Here is a 27,478-nt window from a genome sequence, read left to right on the forward strand (position 1 = left end):
TGTTTGTGTGTAGAGTAAAAAGTATAAAGTAAAAACCATTTGCTCCCACCACTCATCCGCACCATACTGTTTTTTTTTTCCTGTTATGTTGGACGAACGGACGATTTTTCCTTCTCGGGGCACACTGTTAACCTCGTGCTTTCTTTTATTAGCTTGTTGCTCTCTATAGACTATCATTTTCACCCGCCAGTCATAAATCCGTTGAGGAGGCGCGGCGTTTGGAAGAGTTCCCGCACATGCAATACATTTGGTATTCTATTTGTTTCCTTTATGCTCAAGTCTGTTTTAAAACATTTCGTTTCATTGCGAATCAACCACCACACAACCACAGGTCCTCTCTTCTTGTGTCCTGCGCCGGGGCTGGGTCGTTTGTTTTGGTTTGAGAGTTGGTTTTTAAACGTATAGGCACACACCATCAACAAGCGCCTTTGAGTTGAGGATGAAGAATTCGTGTGAAGGAGGAAAGTTGACTACACAACACTTGCTGGTATTTTTGCGATGTACGGTAAGTATAATCTATAAGAAGTGGTTGTTTTGGTTTGATTTGATGGCTGGCTGGGTGGGCTGCTGGTTGGAACGGTCCGGATTATTTTGCAAACTAAACTATCGTTTCCCTTTGTTTTCTTCACCGATATATCCTCCATCAATATTATCAACACCCACGTGTGGGAAGTAGAAGTACGTAGTACGAGATGAAATGCATTAGGTGGCACTGGTACAAGATGCTTGACGCGCAGCGTGTGTGGGAAAGAAAAACAGTATATTGTGCGCGGGAGCCTAAGGTTTAGCTATTGCTTTCGATTTCGTTTTATTATTTCATGAGATTACTGGAAATCGTTATGGGGTAAAACAAAATAGAAACTAATGTCTATCCTTCTACGGGCTACCTTCGGTATATTCCCCTAATGTCCTCTGCACAATTTCCCCTTTTGTAGCCCCCCAAAAGATCGAATATATTTCCACACAATCACACAACACATGCGCAAAAACAAAACTATCTCAAACCTAAACCAGTAGGTGTTCATTCGAATCCCTACCCAACGCTCTGTATACTAAACGTAAGAAATGCCCAATCTTATCCTTAATCTGAGAGAACCCACGGTGACCGCGGTTCCGATGTGATGCTCCACCAACATGAAACAAAACAAACAAAAAAATACAAAATGCCGGTGTTGCTCCTGCTGCTAAAACTAGCATTTAATAGTATTTTTTTATATTTGCACCCACATTTCCGTATTAAGTTTTTTTTGGTAGAGGCCCGTTTGGCGCCCCAAGGACCGCGGTGCGCTATGGAATAGGAATGGTGCCGCACTATTGGTTGGTGATGAGAGTTTTAATCATTGGCAGAAGGTGGCTTACGTTAAAAAGGGAAGGGAAGAAGATCATACGTAATAATGCTAGTTGCTATATCTCGTCTAATGGTTGACTGTTACCCTTCAACTGTATGGCTTTTGCTGCTGGGCAATCTCAAGGTGGTAGAAAACAACAATCATACTCATCATCATGGACCCGCCGTTCCGGTAACGGAAAAAAGAAATAAATGAGCAAAATTATTTGGAGTTCGTTACATACAACACACACACACACACAGTTGCTACAACTGAAGATACAGAAAACGAAAAACTGACTAAATCTCTTAGCGCCTTTCCTCGATTTCGGGTATTCCTTTTGTGTTAGTTTTTGAACATGTTTTCTCTTTCTCTCTGCCTTATTAGTGTGCTTGTTTGGCCTGGTATTACGAAAAACCAGATGAATTCTACCCTATTTCATCCTTATCGTCTTACATGTTTCGACGGGATTTTCTTTTTTGTGTTGTTGCCAGTTCCGATCTTCTCCTACACCACTTCATACCATTTGACTCGTTATGGTTTACACCCTGCGGAAGTTACAATTACATGCTACGAACTCACGGTATTTATTCCATTTCGTTTATTACTTCAACGCATTCCTGCTTTTCGTTAGGCGGGCAAGTATTGCCCTAGAATTAAAATTAAAAGAAAACGCGATTTTCTGATTAAAGTTTCGCAATCAGCTCCGGAGAGGGGGGCGGGGAGTGTGGCCAACATACATTTGGGTTGTGTGGGGTTTTTAGTTACGATTGAAACCGGACCCGGTACCGCTAATGTTTTCGCGAACGCTGCAATAAAGAGAGAAGGAAAAAGGTACACGTCGTTAATAACATTCCAATACGATTCTCGTTCAAAATTTCACCGCCAAACATTAATATCTTTTTGATAATTATTTGAACAAATAAACACCATGCACAATCAACAGTTACACAACAGAGGTCGTCAACGGTAAACTTTTCACACAAAAATACATCCATTTTCCCCGATGGTGATTGCGAGTAGCGAGAAGCAAACTTTGTAGAGAGACAAGAGATTTATTGTTAGTATCTAAAGCCAAACAACAAAATCACTAGTCTTCCATACAATGTCTTGCCTTTCAGTTGGTTGTGGAAGTGGCGATGGAAATGCGATCGGTTAGAAGATAGAGCATGAATGCATAAAACACTGATTAACACGAGATTAAAATAGATGAAAAATTAAAAGCTTTGAAAGAAGCATGTGATTGTGGTGCATGTTATCCTTCAAGATGCAGTTAATTTTAGTGATGGTAAACCAATAAAAGATGGACTTAATGGATTAGAATGCATGATACTTGCGTTGCTTGTTTTATCACCTTTTCACCTCTGGTTTGTATTAAGTGATAGCACATACTGATGGACTTATTCTAATGATGAGATTACAAACGCATTGTCTGCGCCGGTTCTTGAACCAAACGCATGAAAATCGTACCTTTGCTGTAGCATATATTGAGCAGCTTGGATCTCCTTGGGCGTTCCGGTGATCGTAATAATACGATCATTCGAACCGGGTAACGCTTCGTCTATCTGAATGAAAGCGTTCGACTCGTTCCGGATGCGACGTATTCGGCCACCGCCCTTTCCAATAATGGCACCGGCCAGCTGTGGATAGAAATAAATCGATAAGGGTATAGATTTTCTTTCATACATTTAAAACACAAATACGAGTAGCAAACTTACATCTTTGGGAATTGTAACCTGAGTTGAGGTTTTGTTGTCCATCGCACCGTTGTTGCCACCGCCAAAGTTGGCCAGATTACCGTTGCCCAGGTTGCCGCCGGCCCCACCAAGGTTCAGGCTACCGAGGCTGCCGAGGGCCAGCGTGTTGCCACCGCCGAAGCTTCCACCCATGTTGTTTCCATTAATGGGATTAGCCCACGGGTTGATGTAGTCTCTGTCTCTGTATAAAACCGGGGAAAGTGGTGAGGGAAAGAATTTAATTTTGTTGCTAGTGGATTTTTTCAATAGGAACTATTGGAATTCTACATTTGTTTCCACGAAAAGAACGAACGGTTTTTCGAAAAGTGCACGCTCCTTTGAATCTTACCTCATTCCACCACCTCCACCAGCTGCCGCTCCCGCTGCACCACGGTTCGTTCGATCATTGCCCCGATCCCCGTAACCCCGATTGGAGCGTCCTCCGCGGTCATCGAACCTATCGCCACCGCGTCGATCATAGCCGGCACCGGGTGCAGCTCCTGTCGCACCGCCTCGTCCACCGGCCCCGTTGCGGAAGGCACCGCTGCCACCGCCACCACCGCCGACACCGTAGCCACCGTACTCGTCGGCGTACATGTCGTCGTAGTTGTGCGGGTCATAGTTGTGCACCGGGCCCTTGATCGGTGTGCCCTTGATCAGCTTGATGATCTCGTTCAGCGTCTTCAGGCACTGCTCCTCGCTGCCTATCACCTGCGCGATGCGGTCTGTGCTTTGGGGCGGTATGTTTGAGAAGATTTTCAATCTGCAGCCAATTTCCTACAATGAAATAAAATTCACGAACACATTACTATACTGACCAAATGAAAAATCATCAAAATCAGACCTGGAATAGCAAAATGATGCGCGCTTTGGAAATTGCACATCCTATCTGGTTCCCGAACAACCATCGAGGCCAGATGATGCTTCCCCACTGAGGTCACGTGTGTGAATGCCCAAAAACGCAAAGAATAATAACACCGCGGCGGCATTACGTTAAAAGAGAGTGAAGCAAGACGAAAAAATCGAACCAACAAGAGGTAAAGTACCCCGCGACCAACGGTCCGTGGCCAAAGCAGACGTCCTGAAACGTCCACGGGAAGAAAGTGTGAGCATATGTTTCCTTTCCGTATTTCTTTGGACCATGTTTTTTACCATATAATTACCCGTTGGGTTCTTCCATTCATCCTTGCCCTTTCTATTGTCCGCTGTTCCGTCTCGCATGTAAACCCCAGGAGATAGCACGTCCTCTTCGTTATCTTATTTATCGCCCCGTATCGTTCTGCTTTGTGCCCAAGAGAAAGAAACAACGAAGAAGGTGTATGTAATGATACAGATCAGAAGGTAAAAAGGCGCAAATTTAAGGTCCACCCAACTGTTTTTCCACCTTAAATCGTTTTGCAGAGGGTTGCGTCCATACCGGAGGATCGACCATTGGAAACGGGTGGTTATGCGGGAACATATCACCACCACCATGTGGTCGATGCCGAGATGCCACCATTCCATCACATTTTGGCGCGCGCGCGCGCGAGCACACGCACATATACACGAGCACAAGGGAAAAATAGAACTCCTTTGATACATTGGTGTGGGGTTTGCGTTTCGTACAGAGACGGATCACCAGCCGGAGGCAATCAGCCCCCGGAGGACGGAAGGATGTGCATCGGTATTGTGTAGTGCTGTGTCCTTTTGGTTGCACTGAAAGTATTCGTTTCCTGTACATCTGGCATGGCCACGGATGAACCTTTTTTTTTTTGATTTCGAAAATAATTTTGAACAGCAGTGAATGCGTGTTCGAGGTGGATGAAAAATTAGAACGGATGCACATACAACGGATGTGCGGACGAACGACAGGAAGCAACCAACTGTAGTTCAAAGAAAACGCATCCAATCGGGGGAAATGTGTGGAAAGGAAGCGACACACGCGATCCAGCGCAGCTGGTCCACTAACTTAAGGAAGGTCAAAGAAAAATGGAAAATCCAAATTACAATTAGCGAAACCATCGAAGCAAACACGCTCTTCTGAGTGGAGGAAACATTACCCAAACAAGATTGACAGCCGAAATTGTCGACAGGGTTTGCTCAGCAGGCCTTCTATGATTATGCTGAAGAACTTCATTTCATGTTTTACTCTGTTAAAACAACCATGTAAAACCATGTCCGAACAACGTGAGATATTCATTTTTTGCCATTCTACTATATCTTTAAGTGTGTAGAAAACTTGACGTTCAGAACCGTCAAAGGAGAAGGGACATTTTACGCAACAGGGGATTTTATTACGAAGCTTCGATCGCCACAATGCGTGTTGAATTGACATGTACGACACAGGGCAGATGTACAGGTAAGCGGCGAAACAAGGATAATGCTGGCAATATCTTCTCCTCTAACACACACATACACACAACCATAGGGGGAAAAACAACCTTTATAGATCGGAGAACATCCGTGGCAAGGTAAAAAAAAACAGTTCGCTCCAAAAAGACAGCTGGCAACATACACGGCAAAGGAAGTCGCTCGTCGTAGCTCGACGACGTTCAAGGGATTCCTTGCCTCGTTGCTTACGCGCTCCGCCGTTTTTTCCTTTCCTTTCCCTTGTTGTTATTCTCCACAACACGCACACACATTTTCGGTGCAGGCCATTTATGAAAAACTGAACAAAAATCCATAATCGACATGACATTTAGGAGAAATTTCTTTTTGAAAATTCCCTCAAAATTACGCACAAAGAAACCGTAATTTGCGAAATGTTTGAAAAATAACGCCTTGTAGTAAATTTTTTCCGCAGCGCTATGGTAGCAACAAAGTCTCCTCCATGTAAGTAGCGTTTAAAAAACACAAAAATGGAACAATCATTTCCCAACCGGAAACACAACTAAGGATTCCGCATTGAATTCGACGCTCTTTATCGATCCCGTACGTACACGTCTCTCCGACCCTCCACCAGGTGAGATTACGAAGCATTACGATGCGTGCGGGCGACATGTAATACAAAACCCCCAATGCCAGCGGCCTTCCTTCCTTCCGGTCCCCTTTTGTCCCACACGGAGCGGAAACTACGGTAATGGTTAAGAGCGCTACGAAGAGATATGTGAGGTGTGCAGAAAAGATTAAAGGATGTGCGCGTCATACACATATCACCCCTAAATTTTGAGGCACAAGGCCCCGTAAAGCCACCTAGTCCTATGCAACAAATGCAGGACACACGTCTTAGATGGCTGCGTGTACAAGACGAGCGCAGTATAGTTCGGAAATTGGCTTACCAGCGATTCGAAATGATGAAAAGTTGCCGTTTCAATCTCACTATCGTCGTCCTTTCTTCGGGAAACTGACTCATGGGGTGGCCCCACGATGGTGATTCCATAATTCTCGTGCCGTTGGTGTCTGTGTGACGAGGGTAGAGGTACGTGAGGAGGCTAACAGTGAGGCCTACCACCAGGGATCTCTAACTCGTGGCGTTCGGTGAGGCAAATTGAAATATTTCTTTGTTCGCTCTACGTTGGCCGGAACAGTACGGACCGAAAACAAAGCACCACCATCTACGGTGGAGTCGAGGGTCCGTGATCGCGCCAGGAGGAGCAGGATGGATGTCGTCCATTCGTTAGTATTGGGAGGCACATACACAGACACACATGCACGCATACTCTTTGCGCCTTGGTCGGGAGATGATGCAAGCGCTAGAAGAGCACTAACACCACTGCCTATTCGTAGAAAAGCAGCAGCAGTAATCATCATCCTAGTAGGCAATACGCTCGCTTGAAGTTTTGGAGGAATCCGCCGATGGACTAAGAGAGATGTGATTTCTACTCTCCAAAATTTTTGACAATAAACTGTCAACTGCCACACTTTGTCCCTACTGTGCACAGCCTCTTCTTCTTCGATGGAAGAGAGTTCATAACGCTTCGACTGGACAGAAATTCCACAAGGATCTCAAAACTGTTCGCACTATTCCGGCACATCTTTTTGGTCGTTTTAAGGATCTAAAATTGATTAACTCTTCGGCACACAGCCTGTCAAGGTGCAAGCGCAAATGTAGAGTTCGACTTGGTGTTGTGTTCGACGCAGCGAAAGGACATTAGTGCCGGCCACTCGCCGTTCCACGAAAGCCAACCGTTCGATTGCAACTGAACGACGAGAAACGTGGCCACTGAGCAGAAAGCTGTTGCGCATGCCTTAGCTCTTCTGTTGGGTTTGCCTGCACGTTTCTTCTCTCCCGTACTCTTTCTTACGCATGCACATCCCAACAGGACGACACTGACTGAGGGTCCTGTGTGTGCTTCTGCTTACATTGGCTTCCGAGTACGATTAATAGTCCTTTCTCCTTCCTGTCCACGGAGTAGGAGCACGGTGAAAAAAGGGACCTTGCTCTCACTGTCATCATCGTCATCATCAGTACATGTTTTCTCAGACCAAAATTTGCTCCCGCTCTCCCGTCACAAACGCACATTGGCGCACATACAGAGGCTGGCACGTGACAGCATACATCATCGGTGTGTTGCTTTTCTTCGTAGGATCCTTGTGTGAGTTTTTCTTTTCTTTTTGCTTTCTTAACGATTTCCTCCTTTCCTTGCTGCGCTAGCGTGCTCGAGACGGCTCACACCAGACGACACAAGCACGTTACCTCCCAAAACCCGCTGCGTATTTCATCAAAAGCAATCGTCCCTTCGTCTTCGATCCTTCAGCTTGATCCTGTTGTTCCAGCGCTGCACTGCAGCTGGCATCGAAATCATCCACCGAGCAACCGCATGCTATGGCGTTTTAGTTCATTTTCAACAATCAATCAATAGGATACCACTATGCTTCTTCCCTTTTTCACGCATAGTACTCTCCTTACTCTTTCATCTCATCTCTTTCGTAAAAAAACACACACACACACACACACAAACACCTATTTCACCTTGTCCATGTGGTGCTGTGTGTTGCTGGTAACACCTGCCTGCCTGCCTGTGCCTGCCTGCTTGCCTGGCCTACTGCGTTTCCATATGGCAGCAAATGGGAATAGAAAGGATCCTATACCTCCCTGGCTTGTTCGCTGTTGTGCTCAACATAACACCGGGCCGAGAAGAAGCAACACCCGGCAAAAGATGCCAGAACTGCAGCCGGCGATCCCGTCGTCGTCCCGCTGGTTCTTATCCTTCGCTGAACATTTGCGCCCGAGTGCTCGCTCATTATAAGGAAGAGAAGAAACTAAAAAACCAAGAAACCAAGGAACAGTCGAAGACGAATGAAGTAAGCAATGGTGACGGTCGCCACCTTGGATGCAGAGCCGATCTATTTCTGCTTTCTGAAAAGTGTCCACATTCCGGGTTTATCCAAACTATACAATTTACTTCATGCCAACGTGTATTGTAGAAATAATAGCGCAAAACTTTTTATAGGGTGGTTCATGTTTCAATTATCCCAACAAAGCTTGGATTAATTTGAAATGGACCACGTAATTTCCAGGAAATATAAAAAAATAGGCTTAGTAGCGATACTTTTAGTCCGCTGTGCAGTTTTTGTTTTCTTGTTAGTTACACCGCGTCCACACGGCATAGTAGCGTAGCGATTTTGACACTCCGTCGTAGTGTAAATGTTGGTCGAGAGGCTTTAGCCACGGCCATAAAAAATAGTTGACACTACGACGGAGTGTCAAAATCGCTACGCTACGATGCCGTGTGGACGCGGTCTTATAAGCAGTCTTAGTCGGGTTATTTTTCTAGCAATTCAACCGTAACGATGGGCAACGTCCTTGGACATTAATCTAACACAAAGAAAAAAATGTCCGTAGCTTTGAAAGTCAAAAAGATCTCTTATGCTTCCATTACTACCTTGATTGATTAAGCGATATTTAAGATAAATACTCAGCAGTCAATTGTGTTCTAAAAAATAAGAATAAAGAGATCAAATATAAATTAAATATCTCGAAAACTGTCCATTGTATCTCCTGTGCAAAAACTCAACATATAAAATAAAGCGCCTTCTTTTTTTTTCGACAAAGACAGGACGATTCTCGATCGATTCTGGCATGGCGCCGTAAATTGACTTCCAGGACAAACAAAACAATACTGTTGACCGGCACGCTATTTTGTACCAAGGCAGGCTGTTGCCCATCAACCTCCTACCCATCCCCCTCTCTTTGCATGTCGAAGAGAGGAAATTCGAAAACAACAAACATGTTTGACGACCACGGGAGAGTGACAACGGAAAACCACAAATACCACGATCGATGCATCCTAGGATGGGGTTAGAAGAGGCGGTTCCGGCCCGGGTTGCATGTAATGTTGGAATCCTATCCGAAACACAAGAAATACACACGGCGGATACTGTAATTACCCTACATTTCGAAACCACGCTTTGTAACCGCGCCTCGGCGGTTGGTGGTGCAAATGGCAACCGGATGGAGACGACGAGCGGAACGTAACGGTAACGGAAGCGACTAGGCAATGCACTCATTATAAGGCAGTGGTTAGCGTCACATAATTATTTCCATGAGACTGAAAAGGTCCAGAGCAAAGGTGCATGTCACGCCAAAACTGACCATCTGGTAAAGGTTGGTTTGGCCGGTCATTCTGCTCCCCCTTGGGTACCACGCAACACGGCAACAAGGATAGCTGCCCGAGTCAGGAGGTCCTGTTTGGCGGTTGGAGTAGTGAAAAGTGATGGTGACACACAAATACCCATGCAGCAAAAACTCATCAACACAGCACAACTTCTTCCCGCTGTGTGTCATGGTTCCGTGCGTATCTTAATAGCGATTTGCCTTTGTCATCTGCTCGACAGGACTACTCAAAGGCAAACACACACACACACACACAGCTACTATACGCACGCACACTCCGATACCGGAGGTCAGAAAAAGTGGTCACGAGAAAGGATACCGCCGCGGCGACGGTTCACAGACAAGGCTGGAATCGCACGCTGCTGCCTGGCGGCGGCATCAGGGGCGCAGAGGGGTTGACCGGGCAATAGAAGCACAAGCCAACATACTTCTGGCGCCGTTAAATGCTTGCCTGCAGACGGTGGCACGCCATCGTGGTGCGCGCGCTCTGCTCCTTGCCTCGCGTGTTTCCAGCCGAAATGAAAATAACTTCGCCTAGAGCCTCAACACGCTACCAGCAACCCAACCAAGCTAGGAACACGCTGGTTTTTTACTTTGTGCCCCCGGTGGTATGCTTTTGCCCGTGTGGCACCTCAGTGGCGCGCACTCTGTGAAGCCGCCGTCGTCACGACCGCCGATCGAGGACCAAGTTCGTCGCCGTTTCAACGGTTAATGATGGCCACAAATCCCTTCTTCCACTATCTCCATGTTCTATAGAGGCTCCGTGGCGCGCGCGAGTGGCGCTTCATCGTGTGTCACACCGCCGGCCTCTTCCGGCCCATGTCGATTCCGCACACACACACACACACGTTGGACCGTCGGGGATATATGAGCGCAATCTATTAGCAATGGATTCGATGCACGAAATGTTCGTTTCCGAACCAGTGTTCCCACACAATTCCGGGGGCATATCCATTTCCCCTCGTTCCCCGCGCACCGTAAGGGCGGGTTAGCATTAGCAAGCAAGATGGTGGTTGACGTCATATTGCTATGAAAATAGGTTCCACGCAAGTGAAACGAGCGGTACACACAAACCCTTTCCCTCAAACGGCACCAACCAGAGCACGTCTCCAACGGCGGTTCCTTCTCGCCTGGAAAACAACGACCATAAAGAGCGAGAGCGAGGAAAGTAAAAAAAGAAGAGTCCCGAGCAAGGACATGCAAACATCGAGGCACACAGACCCAGCCACACGCAAACCCCGCCGAGTGAAGTAACAATCAATTTTATATGCCCACATTCGGTTTATCTAACGGCCCCACGCCGCCCCGGATACAAACACACACGTTAGGTTCGGTTCGACTTCAGGAAAATTGAATTGTCAAATAAAAAAACGTGCCATTTCAACCGCGGCCAGACAAGATAATGCGTTCAACTCCTAAATTACGGTGCAAGTTACATACTTTCCGGCTCAAAACGACCGTCAATAATGTATTCCCACGTTTGGTAATGAAATATTCAACTTGTCTTTCCCACCGTTGAAACCGTTCTTGACCATCGCGTTTCCAGGATAATAGTACGAATCACGTAACGATAACAGCCAACCGGGTTAGCCAAGAGTTGGCGCGCGCGAGCTCTGCCTGTTGTACTTACATCCTTGATCTCCTTTATTTTGCTGCCACCGCGGCCGATGACGCATCCGGCCAGGCTTAGGTGAATCAGTATTCTCAGCTCGTACTCATTATCGCCGGCCTGGGGTCGTTGCAGCACAGCAGCAGTTAGTGTAGGTCGGGCAAAGTGCATGAAAATAGGGAGAATAAGATTGTTAGAAAAATGGAAACTTTAAATGACCTCGTTGATGTCATAAACTTAAAAATATAATGATTCAATCAAACAACTATCTAAAGTCCCTTTTCAATGCACAAAATAACTCCATGGTGTTAAACCTTTTTTTATCACTTCTGTTCTAGTCAAGTAAGATTTTTTTTTTCCCCTGTCGTAATTCCCCCTATTGTTTTCCGCTCACTGCTGCAGTAGAGTGAATATTTTAGCTTTATTCATTTTTTTTTTTATTTTGTTCACTGAAGTGCGAAAAGCTTTCACATGGGGTTTTGCAAAAGCGATTCCGGTGCCAACAAACGAAAGGCGCCATTTACAACGACGGCTCTCTCTCTCTCTCTCGTCATTGCCATCATCATAGCGTCGTCACCGGTGGTCCTCACAGCAGGACGACAGTAGGAGAGACGAGAACTTAGCTCCTGCGGTATAAAACCCCAGCGAAACCCGCGCCATATCCGACCCCTTTCCCCACTGACGAAGCGTGGAAAACCCTGCCATAGTATGCATTTGTACCATCGCATTTGTGGAACGGCCAAAACCGCAACAACACACGCGTTTGTCGATAGGACAAACTAAAAAAACAAACTAGGAAAAACGAACCCAGCTATATTCGTTCGGCACCGATGAGGGGGACAGCGGGGGGAAAACAAACGCAACTCACCACCAACCACAAACCGTGGGAATGGCGTACGATATTCGGTGTGATTCTTCAAGTTGAAAGTAGTCCCCTCAGACGCAGGGGCACAGGGTAGGGGGGGGGGGGGGGGGGGGGGGGGGGGGAAAGCAAAAGACACACAAAGTGTAAGTAAATACAGTGTACAGTGTGCGGCCGCATTTATACACGTACAGACAATCCGTCGCCATGCACTTTATGAAAATTTAAGCTTGTAATTACGGAAAACACGCGATACCAATTGAGCCTTCTGGTGTTTGCCGCGTGCTCGGAAAAGGTCCTTGTGTCTGCAATGACCACAGAGAGAGAGAGAGAGAGGGATAGAAAGAGAGTTACCCCATTTCAGCTCGGTGGTTATGGGTTTCTAGTACCACAAAGCCGACCACTAGAATTACAACTGACGAACGCTAACGCTTTATCGTGCTAATGATTTCCAAGAATCTCATTCAAATTGATGGGGTTGGGTTTTCGTTTCTATGGCATTCTACCATTGTAACGGTTCGATTAATATTTGACTAATCAAGGATGAATTCCTCGTGCATGATCTATTGATTTTGTTTTAAAACAACAATCCTGTTGATCATTGCGTATTACCTTCAATGGAACTAAGGTATTTATATAAATCTAGTACTACAGGTGCGGTTCCAATCTGGACTGGAACTAAAGGACCCCATCCCTTCGGGGCTTTCTCCATAACAAAACGAACAGTAACAAACAGCTTTAAACAGCTGTTGTCTTGGTGATCAAAGAGAGTGTAAAACCTGGAATGCAGCCATCTGGCCGGCCATCAGTTGTCAAGATGGCATTGTGAATGAAATCAAAATTGACCTGGAACGTTCGTCAGGAAGCTGACTATTCTTTGAAAAGAAAAAGAAAGCAAGGCCAGTCCTTCACCGTAGAAGTTGAATTGAGAGTCCTCAATTTATGCAGCTTGCTTCCATTTTCTGGTACGAAGGCAAACATTCGCACATACGAAGAAAGAATGGGACAAATTTGATTCGTGGTTATATTCTTTTCAAGGTTGGTTAAGTTGCAATTTTCTTGGACAATGCCGTAATCAGTTTGGTATTTAGTTTCTAAATTCAATTAGTACTATTATAATATGATGATACTCACCCTATCGAGATGTTTCATAACGTCCTTCACGACTTTCGTTACCGTCTCCATATCGCCGCCGATCGTGAGCACACTGCAAATACAACGGATGGTACAGAGAAAGGAGAAAAATGGCCATCAATTAGTGTCGTGGCTGCGTGCCTAGCAAATAACTAAAGTGTATGTATAACGTACAAACAATTCGCACCAGTATCATTTACAACAACGATCGTGTCACGCGCGCACAAACACACACACACACACGAGGTATAGAGCAGTAACAAACTGATGGAGATAGTGGCAAAATAAAACTGAACTGAAGAGCAATGTCATACCCCTATCCATATCAGCATCGTTAAAGCATACTCCGGTAGCAATTGATAAATTTAATCGTGACATTTTATTTGCTACCGCGCAACAGCGAGTTTTTCATCCAAGGAAAACCAAAACAGAATACAACAGTGTTTTCTGTTATCAACCATAATTGCACGCTGCTGTATCAATATTCCACAGAACCGGGAAGGGACAATGTGTTAGTCCAAGTTGTGAAATAGGTTAGTAAATGATTTTTTCTGAAATTAACAATCCCATCATGTATTGCAGCAGGGGGGTAGTGGGTTAAATAATTGTCCCTTTCACATACAACGGATTAACAAAATGCGGCGCGGATGCTACAACACCGTTAGTGGCACAAACCAGACACCGTTATCCCACTACAGAGCAGAAGGTTAGTACAAGATGGGGTGAGAAACAATGTTTGTCGATTGGAAATGCTTCTCTCCTCAAACATCGAAACTATCCGGTCTCCGGTCCGGTGAAATTGGGAAGAAAAAAAACGAATGCATTCGGAGAAAAGCAGTTTTAGTTTTAGCGTAAATTTTAGTTTACACCCGCTTATTGTAAGGCACCCCTCCGTACAGCTTCCGAGCGAGTTAGTTGAGAGCGATTTGGAAACTATCTTCCTCAAATAGGAACTCTGTTCGCAAAATACGCAAATGGATGTGAAAAGGGTATTGAAGGAAATGAAAACGAACAAGCTGAGGTCACAGGGCACGCAGCAACAGAAGAGATCGATTTGCTCTAGTACAAGACGAACTAGTAACTAGTTAGTAACGAAAGAACTAATGGAATAGTGACGAAGAGAATGCACACACGCACACACAACAGGGAGGCACACCGAGAGCGAGCTACGTCGTGGTGGTGGCCAATCGGCAGGATCGAGGAATTTTATCTTCCAGTTGCGTTCGCGTAAGGACACAGAAAACGAAACGAAACGGACACACAAACGGGGTAACGAGGTGAGGGTAGAGAGAGAGAGAGAAGGATAGAGAGTAGAAACAACAAATAAGTTACGAGCACGCACAAGTGTATAAACGGTGGTAATCTATTCAGGACACACCGAGCACATGACGCAGATAATGAGCGAGAAATGTGGGGAAGATGGGAAGATCATCACATCGGAAAGTAACCGGGATGGGGGAGCGGGGGGGGACAGAAGAAAGGGCTTGGACTGGAAGGTTCCCGAAAATGTACGTAAGAAGATGCATTTTAATCTATTTCTAGGGACAATCGATACCATGGACAGTGGGCGCCGCCCCCCACGTTGCAGGATGGAGAGCAGGTTTTTGTTTCTTTGGGAAATTCTTGCGGGATTTTCGAGGAGGCAAGTGTGCTCATTTGGTGATGTGTGTTTCTTTTTTTTTATCGTACTGGCTTGTTTGGTGGATGACATTTGGACACAAAGGGTACAAACGGGTATTACAAAGTTTGAGAGTATTAGATATTTGATGGGGAACACAAAACAGGGTTACACGATCCTTTCCTCATTACTTCTCCACGATCGAGTGCGAGGTGTGCATGAATACTACATTCAATTTTAGAAACGGAATCTTTTTTCCTCTCAAATAGTATCGAGTAGATTGAACGAGACACGGTACGTCCGTTCGTTTGCGTAGATTTCGTGAAACTTTACCCATGAGCGATCAATGCAATAAAATCCAAAGGCAAGAATCAAATTTATCATGCATTTAAGACAGCTCCTACAGTGTCGCGTTTAATTTAAGGATATATTGGGCCCTCCTAACGGGAAGGGATCTCCCTCGACGTCCCCCTGAAGAAATTCACAGGATGTAAGGGTAATCGTATTCTCCAGAATGTAACTTTTGCTGCGAATAAAATTCCCAGCTAGGACTCGATCAGATCGATTCGGATCCGATTTGGAATCTGACGGTTAACAAAAAACAGATCCAAGTTCCAAGGGATCCCAATCCAGGATTACAAACATGGGTGATTCAAGATCCCAAAGAATCTGTATCTGTATTCTGGATATGGATCCCTTGGGCTATGTCTGATACTCAGGACCTAGACGCCAGGATCCGGATAGTTTCGACAAAGGATCGATTCTCTACAATCCTAAAAGTAAGGTAAAGTTCCATTAAATCATGCCCTCTAATACACAGAAGATCCCGTGATCAAAAATTGCTCCCATTCACACTCGATTGTATGCAAGCGGATCAGTGGAATAGGCTAATTATCAATAATAATGTGTATATGGAGAGATGGAGAGATAAAGCAATGGATCGATTGTTGGTGGAGGGTTTTTTTTATGGAAAGTTATTGAAATATACTGTAGATTTGGTTGATTGGGGTTTCATTGCTTATAGAGAATATAAAAAGAGAAAAATAAAAGAAAGAGGTCTTTACCGTTCGGGGCCAGTACAGTCGCCTACATTCACTTGGGCTTGATACTGCGCGCGTTGGGGGGTTGATGTTCGCGCAAAGGATACACACACGCGCACGCACACACACACACACATGGGCGTGGGCGCAGAAGATGGGGTGTGATGTATGTGATTTTATCAGTTCATTTTACGTATCGTGTTGGTAGGTTTGTTTTTCCGTGTGACACGGTGGTCACATACACACGATACACACACACAGGACACGACGGGGAAGGCACGCGCACGCACAGAGTTTTGTTTTTTTTTTTTTTGGTTGGTTGGTTGGTTCGCAAAGATTCAATTTGATTTTGTAGTACCACAGTTTGAAGATTGGTCGTTCAATTGGAGGGCGCACCAGAGGTTTTGGAGAGAATCGGATCGCAAAACAAAGGCACATTCACGCAAAACGCACCCAACACATACACGACACGCGTGCCGAGCCACAAAATCAGAAACAGATAAATAAATAGAGAAAGAGAAAGAGAGAGAGAATAGAGAGAGAGAGAGAAAGAGAGAGAAAGAGTAGAAGTTTATATTATGTTGCAGAAGATGAAGATGTTCCGAGTTGGGCAGGCACAGACGGTCGGGCGGGTAGTTGGGTGTACGCGATCGGACGCGTACAAGGGCGAGCGACAGATCATCGGAAGTCAGGATATACAGCGATTGACCCAGCGGCCAGTGTTTTATCGTGACGATCAGGGCAGTAGTAGAAGTAATAATAGTAGCAGTAGTAATAACAATAATAATAGTAGCAGCAGTAGTAGCGGTAGTATTGATGGTGTTGGTGATTATTGTGGTGGTGGTGGTGCAGAGTTTCCATTTGCGAGGACGAGACGACGCCGTTGAACCGTACACCAAACACCACGGAGGACGATCGTGTGTTCGAAATTCGCGTATGAGTTGGTCGGTTAGATCAAGTAGGCGTAGGCCCCACGTGGTTTGGCGCACGTGCGATCCGAGTTTCCGATATCGTTCGGTTAGTGTGCCAAACCAGAACATCAGGCACAGTGTTTGGACCCCATATATAAATGTAAGCGATTGGGATGTTAGGCCAGAGATTGTTGTTGGGAGAGATGGTTATCATAGCGCACAGGCATGGTTGTTGTGGATCCAGTTCGGAGTGGGCATCGATTCATAGTCGGACGCCAAGAACCAAGCGTGCGATCGAGGACGGGCAGGTGGGCACAGGCAGGCGGGCGGGCAGGCGGGCAGTCAGTCAGTCAATCAGGCAGGTAGATTCGATTCGATTCGATCAAGAACGGTTGGGACCGGTTCGAGTTTTCCAACGGGGGGTGGTGGTGGTATGTGTGTGCGTGTGCCATGTGAAGGAGCATCAGTTCCATCGATATATGCGGAACGCGCAGTTCGAGAGCACCAGGATGGAGTTTTTGGGCACGGACACGACAGAGATCCCGAGAACCCCCCAAGGGCAGTGGTGGTGGTAGTGGTGGTGGTGGTGGCAGTTGCGGTGGACGGCAGTCAGGTTGAGACCCGAGCGGGTTCGCAGTCACAGGACATTTCGGTAGAGATGATAGACCCGTGATATGGTGGTTGGTAGCGATATTAAGTGGGTCGGTGGTGGTGGGTCGCGCGGTGGCGTTGGTGACGATTAGAAATGATTCCGAATACCACCGAGAGAAAGAGAGAGAAAGAGAGAGAAAGAGAGGGAGAAATAGAGAGAGAGAAAGAGAAAGAGAGATAGCAGCGCAGTTTATCATCCGTGCATCCGACATTCCATCAGTGAAACGGGGGACAGAAAATTCGATTTTCGTCGCGCAATCAAACCAAACCGAGGCATCCAATTTGATGAGACATATGTCGTTTCGTGTACGTGTGTTTGTTGTGTATGTGTGTGTGTGTGTTGTATGTGGTGTATTGGAAGGCGACAGGATACACCACGCACCAGTCGCCGGGACATCAATGATGGGAATATGTTGTTAGACCATGGTTCACGAGGATCGCACCGTTTGTGGGCGATTTCAGGATCCGGGAGGGCAATTGGGCGGCATTATTATAATTTTTGCAGTTACAGTAGCGGCATTGCAAAGGGCCAGTTTGGTGGTGGTGGTGGTAGTAGCAGTAGATGAGGATGAGTAGTCAGTATGTTTTATATTTTATTTTGGTTGGTCGGTTGATTTTGGTATTCGGTTTGTGTTTGAGAATCGAATTTCGAAATTCGATACGGTTCAACGCGCGCACCCGAGCAACCGACAGGTTAACACACCGGAATATAATGAGAGGGGTAGAAGAAGGGAAAAGAAAAAAAATCATATTTAGATAAAGATTCACTCCGAACCGGATTAACCAGTCACTAGATAAACAGCAATAATTAGAGGGGGAACTGAGAAGAGACAAACGGACACAAGGTGAACTAATAAGTTGTACAAGTTGTCTGCAAAACAACAAAACATATTTTACTGAAGGGACCGATTGTGGGGTAACCAAACTTTACTCGAGCGGATACTTTGACGCCACTGCTGCGCATTGGGTGGTTCTGGTGTTCGAAGGGAACGAATTCGAATGCAAAGGATCATCCCGGAGACGTGCGTATGATAGGAAAAGTTTCTGGAATCATGATGACGTGTTTTCGTAGACGGCAAAGAAATGTACTGTTAGTAAACTTAGTTTAGAAATCTATCTAGTAGGACATTTGATGTCATGAGGGTACGAACTCTATATTAACAAACGGCTAAAGAAAATTATTTACTGACGCTCGCGTCTTGATAGCTATGCGTACAAAGTTTGACCAATTTGTGCCTATATTTGTCACCAACTATTCCTCCCACACGGGGGAAGAAAAATGATTATCTTTACACAACACGACAAAAAGAAGTTGGCTCCGAGAACTTGAATACGGTTGGGTAGCTATCTGTTGTAAGGCTTTTGGAGTAAGATTTGGTTAACTAATAATCGTGACGGGTGCTTGGGAAAGCGAGGAAGATACGAGGAAAACAGAGTGGAACAAGTTAACGAAACTAATCAAACTAAGTTTAATGCAGTTTAGAGAAGGGAAGTAGGGGATTCGGTCATTAGTTGTAGCGTTTATATATTCTAACCAAAAAAGAGTCATGTTGTCAGTAACCATACCTCTGTGCGTAGCTTTTGGATGTTGTGTCCACCCTTGCCGATGATAGCTCCGGCCATCTGAATGTCGGGAAACGCCATGACAGGAGGGGGATGATTTCACGGATGGAAGCAATGCAGAAAAAATGTGAAAGAACGATATTATTATCGAGAGAAATTCTTTTATTTCTACCATACACATTTGGTTACACGTAAAGAATATCTTACCTTGCTAGGAATCAGTAATCGCACCTCCTGCTCCTCCGAGCGCATACGCTTCACCGATGACTTTGTGCTGGAATCGGACGAGTCTTCGGCTTGGGCATTATTTTTGCCACCCTCATCGTTGGACCCGTCATGTTCTGCCGACCCATGCTCCTCGTTTCCGCCATCGCTGGCATCTTCAATTTCACGCTTCATGTTAGTGCTGGTAAGAGGGTAGGAGAAAACAGTATAAGACCACTAATTACGTAAAATTGATGTCGCACGGTTGCGTAAATGTTCAGAAGGATTTATTTCCATTAGATTTTGCAAAGTAGCTGAAATAAGTGAACAAACGATCGATCGTCACCCATTGTCACCCAGGGTGTGTGTTCGAGTGGGCCCCGTTAACGTAATTAAGCATGGAAAATAGGACTGACAAGCGGCGCCTAACTTGCGCACGAAGCACACCACCAGCGTTAAACTTTGTGTAGGCTTCATCACGAGGGATTACATTAGGACTGGCACACCGACCAGACGTTGGCATATAAGGAAACACGATCATCAGCCTCAAATGCGCGCGATTTAACCATCCACAAATTTGACAAATTTACAATCTCCATCGAGTACACCTTCGAATGTCCCCCGAACCCACGGGGGGTCTCTCTCTGTCTGCCGCACGCCAAGTAAGAAGACATGTCGTAGAAAAATTGAAATTAAAACAAGCTACTCGGTAACGAACGTTCGGTGCGTAGTAGACTCAATTCTGAAGGTCTCGCCGTTATACCTCATGACGCTCGGTCCGATCGGGCTGGAAGCACAGATTAAGGCCCCTTCAAAGGCTACGGGCCTTTGGCTCTGGAATTTACCAGAAAGATTCGACACGATCGCCACTGTTCAGAACTTATCCACCAACACACTGTTGTGCTACCAACAGGTTCAACTTTATCTCCAAAACTAATCTACTTCACTGCTAGAATCACTTGGAGCCGCGGACGCCGTACCACGGTGGCACTGACCAGGACTCAGGCAGAAGGTACCACCAAGCTGCACCGGAAATGTATGACTGACCACGGCGTTGGTGGTCGACTCATATTTATTGATAAAAATTTCAACCCAATCGCTGGGTAGTCGTAGAACCGTGATGTACGGTGTGTCTTCCTCTTACGAAGGGGAAATTCATTCACCATTTACCCGCACTATGAGTCGGGAGGGACATATTTACTAGCAATACCACTGCTGCAGTGGACCGAATGGCCATCATTGGTACACGTAGCTTTCTATCTATTTTCCTACACCTGCCGCCAGCCCCGCGCATTATGGAGGTCCTTATGTAGAAGACAACTGGCCGGGAGGAGAACGGCCAGGATACCCCAGAGCAAGTACGGCAGCAGGAGGTTTAATCATTACACATGCCGCGGAACTGTTACCACATCGAAGGATAGTGTGCACGAGGGCCGGAAGTGCGAGGAATGACACTCACCAACCACCATTTCGAAACTGGTAATTTATTTTTCATTTTTCTTCCAGTCACTGCCAGCTATCCCTGACAGACCCTTGGTATCTATTCTGTGCCTGTTGGAGGGGGTGTAGATGTTGTCCTATTCTTTTTCTACCATACCCATACAAACGACATTATCGATAAATAGGACAACGTCCACAAACACATACAATTGGAGGATTTACATTCTAATTTTCTCTATACTTGAGAAAAAAATGTGAATCTGGAACAAAGTATCACTCTACTGAACAGAACGATCATTGTAAGAAAATAAAAACCACAACCATTAGAATCCGATGTCGTGTACCTAATTTCCGCAGAGAATGATACAATTCTCGCATGAACTACACTATAAAAAACAGAAAAAAACAACTGGCACTTCCGCACTTGGGGATCTAGGCTGATCACGAGCGATCTTCAACATCACTTGACCCACTGAACGCAACTAAAGCCGCGTCGTTGCTGATCTCTGCCACCACGAAATAAACACACCACTCTCAAACAAGATCGTAAAACAGCTGCCTACGCGAAAACGCGCCGTGCGCGATCGCGACCTGATGCTGTCGTACGGAGCACGCGAGTCGATGCGAAGAAGGTGGGTAAAGCAGAGCGGGAAAAGGAAACGAATGAGATCCGGTGGGCCCGTTTACATTCCAACGGTACAGGTGTAGGCTGGCTGCTGGCAGGTTGGCGCTTGTTTGCAGCTGCCGAAACTGCCTCGTGGCCTAACTGGCCCCGGTCTGCTCGAAACGACAACAACGGACACAATACCACCACCACCACCACCAGCAGCTGATGTTTCTGGTGGGATGATGATGGAGAACCCCAGAACACAACATCGGGTGTGCTTGAGGATCGACCCCCGGCGATGTTGTTGTAGTGGTCCCGTAACACCTCGATCGCGGAGCGCCGTACCCACGAACCGCCGAAGAATGTTGATCTCCTTCAGGTAATAAGCTGAGTGGAGGGGGAGGGTTTTTAATTTCTGATTTTCCTAAATAGTAGCAACCCCTTGATTTTTATTATTAACATGGAGTGTTGCATAATGCTACTTGAAAGGCGACAAGTTCAAGAGCTGAAACGAATGCAGGCAACGAAAACGTACGATCAGCAGCCTTGCGAAATCACTAATCTTATTCAAAACGTATACATTCGCAGACTAGCTCATTTTCTCGTATGCGGCTCAGGGTTAAGCTTAAATAATATTAACAGAAACATGAATCAGCAAAAGCAAACACAATTAACATTGCACAAATAAATTGCAAGAAAGCAACATATAACGTATACATGTATTGCAAAAAAAATGCAGGTATTCAAAAATTAAAATGGTTCGCATGTGTATTTTATTGAAAGTATCACAATCTCTGATTTTATAGATCTTATCTGTTTTAAAACAGTGTTCTAGATTTCTATATAGAAACTCAACACTGGTCACCGACAACATTGATTTTATTAATCTACTCTTCAATGAAATGCAATGTTAGTTCTGTTCTAATATTGAATCTAATAACTCTATACGTTTAGTAAAGTTAAAAATTGGTATGGTTTTTTTCAACTGGATGGATTGCTTCATCTAGATCAGGGGTCGGCAAAATCTGGCCCGTCAGAACATTTTAGTGCTTCATACAAAAAACCCATCTCAATTTTTATCGGATTGCTTCACAATGTCACAATGATTTCTTCCCAAAAATAAAGATTAAAATTTTTGAACGAGGTGTTCTTGTTATATGTTGCACAAAAAACAAGATTCAACGAATATAAGTATCTACATTGCTTAAAACTGGATTACTATAAAATTTCAAATATTTTATATTTTGTCACTTTTTATGTAACTTTACTATTTAGAAAGTTGATACTCCATTCAAAAATGTACTACTTTGAAGACATTAAATCATCGTTTAAGGTATCCGGGGCGCGCTTTCGGTTTCCTTTTCTTCATTTGGCCCTTTTTGGGATATGTATGACGACCCCTGATGGTTGTGACTCGAAAATGGTTGTCGAAATATCGAACACTTATGGAAATAATATGCCCAAAGGTTTTTTTCAAACTCATGTAAACAATCCTGTTTCGCGGTTTATTTGTCGCAATGATATAGGATTATTTAAACTTATCCAAATATATCAACAATGCACCAACAGAAGTACTAACGATATATTCGTTGCCTATATATTCTAAATTATTCTTCGTGATAGCACAAATGTTGTTCTAAAAGGTGAAAGAATTATGGAAAGTGTAGAAAATTACGAACAAGGTTATAAATTTCTTGCTTTATTATTGGAAAAAATCGAAACCTTAAAACAAATGCAATGAGTTTTCAAGTTGGACAGAAAAAAAACAATTCCAACAGAACAAAGCTTCTGACTGCCGTTTGCAAAATACATGCTTTAAAATATGCACGACCAGCTGCAAAGTTTCTTCATTTGCACCGGTTAGCAAGCGATCGTGAATAATGCATGCTGGAAGAGAGGGACCTAAATGCATCACGTATTTTCATCCATCGCAAACATTGTAGCCTTTAAAAGAAGTTCTCAGATGCTATAACGGGCTATGGGTGTTTCGCAATGACAATCTGCGATGAAACAACTTCTGGCAAATGAAGATTTCTTATTGCTTTCTTAGCTGAGTTTTGCTTTATCATTGGCCAACCGATGGATCTTTAAGGTGGAATCAAAACGTTATCATACATTTCACAAATCGGTCCCTCGGAAGAGAACCGTTTGGAAACGGGCCATCAGGGAGTGAAAAATAAAAAAAAACACACAGCGGCAAGTAATAGCCCCAAATCGAACCGCAATCGCAGGCAAAAGGATTCGACCGGGTCGGTCGAATGTGTTTGTGAAATTGTGTAATAATCATTATTTAACATTTTCCGATTGCCTGGACACAAGGGCTTTTCATGTATGGCACAATTAGCGTAATATCGACTCCCCCTACGAACGATTTGCATCGATAAAGTGAACCCAATGTGAGGTCTATTCGTTTTCTTTTACCCCGTACCCTCCCATGGTTCGAAACTCTATACATAGGAACATCAATCGGAAACAAATGATAGAATTCCCTTCCAAACCCTCTTCTATAATAACTATGTCTACCGAGAGAGGTCCCCAGATACCGCAATCGAAAACCCACTCCTTCTGGTAGCCTTACAGTGGGATACATAAAAAGAAAGTTTACGTTGTCCCTCGCTCCTTTCCCTGGTCCAATCGAGAATGGTTCATGTTCAGTGTCCATCGGTAGTGACCAGACGAACGAAGAGGAGCCACCACCAGAATGCTGTCTATTATGTATGTAATACCGAAATTGATGGGCACAAACCGCCGCCAGTGTGTCCGGCCGAAGAGGCAGCAGCCTGAATTAAAAGGCACAGCCAGCACCAGCAGCAAACCCGCGGGGTCCCAGTTATCTCTACCACGTCCTGGCTAATGTTTGACATTTCTCCTCCGATGTCAAAACAAATCGGTTGCCATGGTGGCGACAACAATCCTTCCGCTGCTGCTGCTGCTACTTCCGTCCGTCAAATTTCACACAGTACACAGCGATTAAAGTGTCCCAACGGCGGCGGCAGGGTTTGAGCAACAATGGACCTGCTGCTGTTGCTGGACACTAGGCAAGCGTCCTGTCCATATGCGGGGAATTTATCTCTGTGTGCTTCCGTCCGATGGATGGACATATTGGTATGCCGTCGCCAAGAAGCAAACGACATCCGCGGACACGCACGTCCACATCGGTCTATGTAGCTGTCATGTTGGACTAGGCCAATTACACGCTCATATAGTACACGGTTTGGCCACAAACCACCTTCGGGGTTTTATGTACCGGGCCCTTCCACGGTTGCGAGTGTCGAAGTAGCTGTATAGAGAATCGATCAACATATTTCACACACTACACTGGACTAAGATATTAAGTACCCTTTTGCACGACTTTTACGCAACGATCTGCAAGCAATGATTTGCAATTCTTTTGTTTGTAAATCATTCTTAAATAGGTTTCGATGCAATAGGTTGCATCCTACAAGACCATATAGCCATATTGTACAACCTAATGATCTAGTTACCCATACGTAGTACCGAAACTACTCTCATTATGCGCTATGGCATATTCCGTGGCTTCAGGTGATGTTACTATCATCCGCACTATGAGAATATACAGCATTTGTTTACGAAGAGCCAAAAGATACAAGAAGTTTCAAGAAAACATTTGTTAGCTATGGTTTAATTTCTGCTAAAATTAAGTGAATCTGCTTGAAAAAAAAACCTTTTCAGCAAGACCTGGGAATTTTGGCTATCGCAGCTTTGCGGAGTTGCTCTGCGGTCAGACTATTTCAAAACATTGGTTCGTCGTATTTTCCCTAATGACCAAATAATTTTGTATTATAATTTAGAACAAGCAGCCATCCAAGTGTTCACCGAAACTGTTATCAGACCCTTGGGAAAAAAACTTGCAGTCCTTGCAAGGCAATTATTTCCAGCGTTCTATTTCTGCCGTAATCCAACGCCTTCTCTTCTATCAGCAGATGTTTACTTTCCCCGAGGAAAGGGGTTCCACTCCATGCCGGTAATTCCTCCTATGGGAAGGGGGGTTGTGTTCTACTATCTCTTATCAGTATTACCCGTTCGACCCAGCGGTACGACGAAAAAAAGGTTTAAAAAGTAAACTACTGCGATAGCGCTACGGGGAGAGTCGATGGTCCGCCCAAGCTAGGCCCTAGTAGTTTCGCGATTGATTTGGCAGAAGCGTGAAAATAGTTAACAACATTCATGAACGAATTCGACGAGTAGTTCCCTACACAACAATTTCGATTATTTTTCTGTTAACTCGGGGCAGAGAAAATCGATTTATACTTCCTCCGTCACCATTTATATTTGTTTCGCTTTCTCTCCGTCTCGCTCGTGCTGCAGAAATTGACCGACTGGAGGGCCGGACGGTGAGTCACTTGTTCGACACGCATCTTTGCACATTTCCTGTCAAGTTTTTTTCCCCAACATTGGGTCATTTTTTTTCTTTATGACATACTAGTTTTTGACTGCGCACAAAGCAAGTTCCATCAATTCGATGAGTAAGACCATATAAACACAGCACGCGGAAACAAAGAAACACGCCGTGCGGCGATGCCTTCCCGTTTCGAAGACCGAAGACGACACCGTAAATATTTGATGATCATTTACATATCGCGGGGTCCACGGGACAGTTCGACTGCCGCGGCAGCGAAATTTGACCCACTAACTACAAACGTGACAAAAACACCTTCCAAATGACGGCCACGCTCGGTCCCGTTAGCTGCCGGCTTGCGTAGATCTTCTGGCCCCGCGAGCTGCCGCCGGGAGAAGAGCTCGTCAATTATTTTCGCCACACCATTTTCGGCCGCAAAGAATTTCATTTTTCTTCTGCGCATTCTTCCGTGTCCCGGTTGAGCAAGATTCTTACGGGAGCGTTATATAACCCCTTTCGGGTGCGTTGCCTAATTGAAAGAAGAAAAACTGGTCCACCGAGCGGAGGCGACGGCAGCGATGCTTTGGAGAAGCCCAGGCATGGGGTACATTCTTCCGGCATGTGACAGGACAGACGGTCCCGGGTGCGTTTTTCTGTACGAATGGACGCCTCGTCCCGACGAGCAGCCGTCGCGCATTCCGCCATTTTTCTTCTTTTCTCTTGTACGGCGGCTTGGCAAAGTCCCCGTGACGGCGCTCTTTCGGGAGGAAGTGAACTTTCTCCAACCCCCGGGAGAGCTTTGTCGGCCGGGTCAACGGGATTACTTCCATCGGGCACATTGCATAACGTGGATAAATTCGACCGGCCCCGATCGTTTCGCCAGGCGGACCTTGGTGGCGTACATACCTCCCTCTACGCCGGAGAATCCATTTTACTCCAGTTCGAGAAACCGGTTCGCAGTGACCTTCAAGTGCACGTTTTCCTACGACGTGCGAAAGGATATTGCCTTTCGACAGCAATGTCACAGTTAGCGGCGGCGGTGTTCTCCGCCGGATAACGCACTTTTTCCCCAAGACACCACTAGCGGCTCGATTCTACTGATCAATTAAATTGCCTTCCGGCTTACACTTACCCGATAGATAGATGAAAAACTATTTATTTTGCACCGTTTTTGTTTGTTAGTAGTATTAGCGAAAACACACTTTCCCGGAAAGCTTGGCGTGGCTTGCAAACACAATGAACTACCTCGTTTAAGAAAATGGTATTCAATACAGCAAGGTACCATAGTCTAGTGCAGGGCTATGTGTCGGTATAAAAAATGACGTCACAAGCTGCCTTGCGAGTAACCGGGGTAGCATGACAGAGAAGGAAAATATCGTAGCTCAATTCCAAGCGGTACGACTCAGCAAACTAAACAAGATAATTAGAAAAAAAACGCTTGCAAATTCAAATTTTTGCTGTTGGGAGCAGGAAAATGCAGGATTTTTCAGGAATACTAAATATAATACTCATTTAACAAACAAAAATAGGTAAATTTTTAGCAAACTCTCTTATTAAACAAAAAGATTAGGATGTTTTGTCAAAACTGACATTTTCTGCCATATGTACCTTGGCCAAAGACACGTTGGATCTCATTCAAATTAGATGACATTCAATTAGCAGCTTTTCCGTTTTCCCAGCTAGCCATTTTCGGACTGAATGGTTTAAAATGCTTATTTTTCGAGGGTTTATTATTATTATTTTATCAAAAACCTTTGAATGAATGTGATAAGTTCGCTTTCGAAGGAATTTGAAATTGTAATCGAATAAACTGATTATCTACGCTGTTTAAATTTAATGCCTTGCGATCAAATTTGTCCGTCACTGTTCTGATTTTGCGT

General features: G+C 45.0%; 1 protein-coding gene across 1 annotated transcript; it reads right to left on the reverse strand.

Annotated features, from left to right (window-relative positions):
* Positions 1 to 1,872: 1,872 nt before the first annotated feature.
* Positions 1,873 to 26,841, reverse strand: LOC131294016 (heterogeneous nuclear ribonucleoprotein K). The gene is made up of 10 exons (XM_058322067.1): positions 26,731 to 26,841; positions 19,195 to 19,393; positions 18,991 to 19,047; positions 15,887 to 15,930; positions 13,205 to 13,277; positions 11,230 to 11,328; positions 3,414 to 3,841; positions 3,047 to 3,266; positions 2,799 to 2,968; positions 1,873 to 2,137 (listed from the first exon to the last, which is right to left on the reverse strand). Exons 2-10 carry the CDS (start codon positions 19,384 to 19,386, stop codon positions 2,089 to 2,091), a joined length of 1,332 nt encoding a protein of 443 aa, XP_058178050.1. The 5' UTR covers positions 19,387 to 19,393; positions 26,731 to 26,841; the 3' UTR covers positions 1,873 to 2,088.
* Positions 26,842 to 27,478: the final 637 nt, after the last annotated feature.

This window comes from Anopheles ziemanni, chromosome 2 (genome assembly GCF_943734765.1).
Source record: "Anopheles ziemanni chromosome 2, idAnoZiCoDA_A2_x.2, whole genome shotgun sequence".
NCBI classification, from domain to species: domain Eukaryota; kingdom Metazoa; phylum Arthropoda; class Insecta; order Diptera; family Culicidae; genus Anopheles; species Anopheles ziemanni.

Coding starts and splice junctions, on each gene's coding strand:
- LOC131294016 (XM_058322067.1), bottom strand. CDS start 19,386: ATGAAGCGTGAAATTGAAGATGCCAGCGATGGCGGAAACGAGGAGCAT. Junction 15,931..18,990: donor TCCAAAAGCTACGCACAGAG/GTATGGTTACTG, acceptor CAACGCGCGCAG/TATCAAGCCCAAGTGAATGT. Junction 2,969..3,046: donor AGGTTACAATTCCCAAAGAT/GTAAGTTTGCTA, acceptor TTCTATCCACAG/CTGGCCGGTGCCATTATTGG.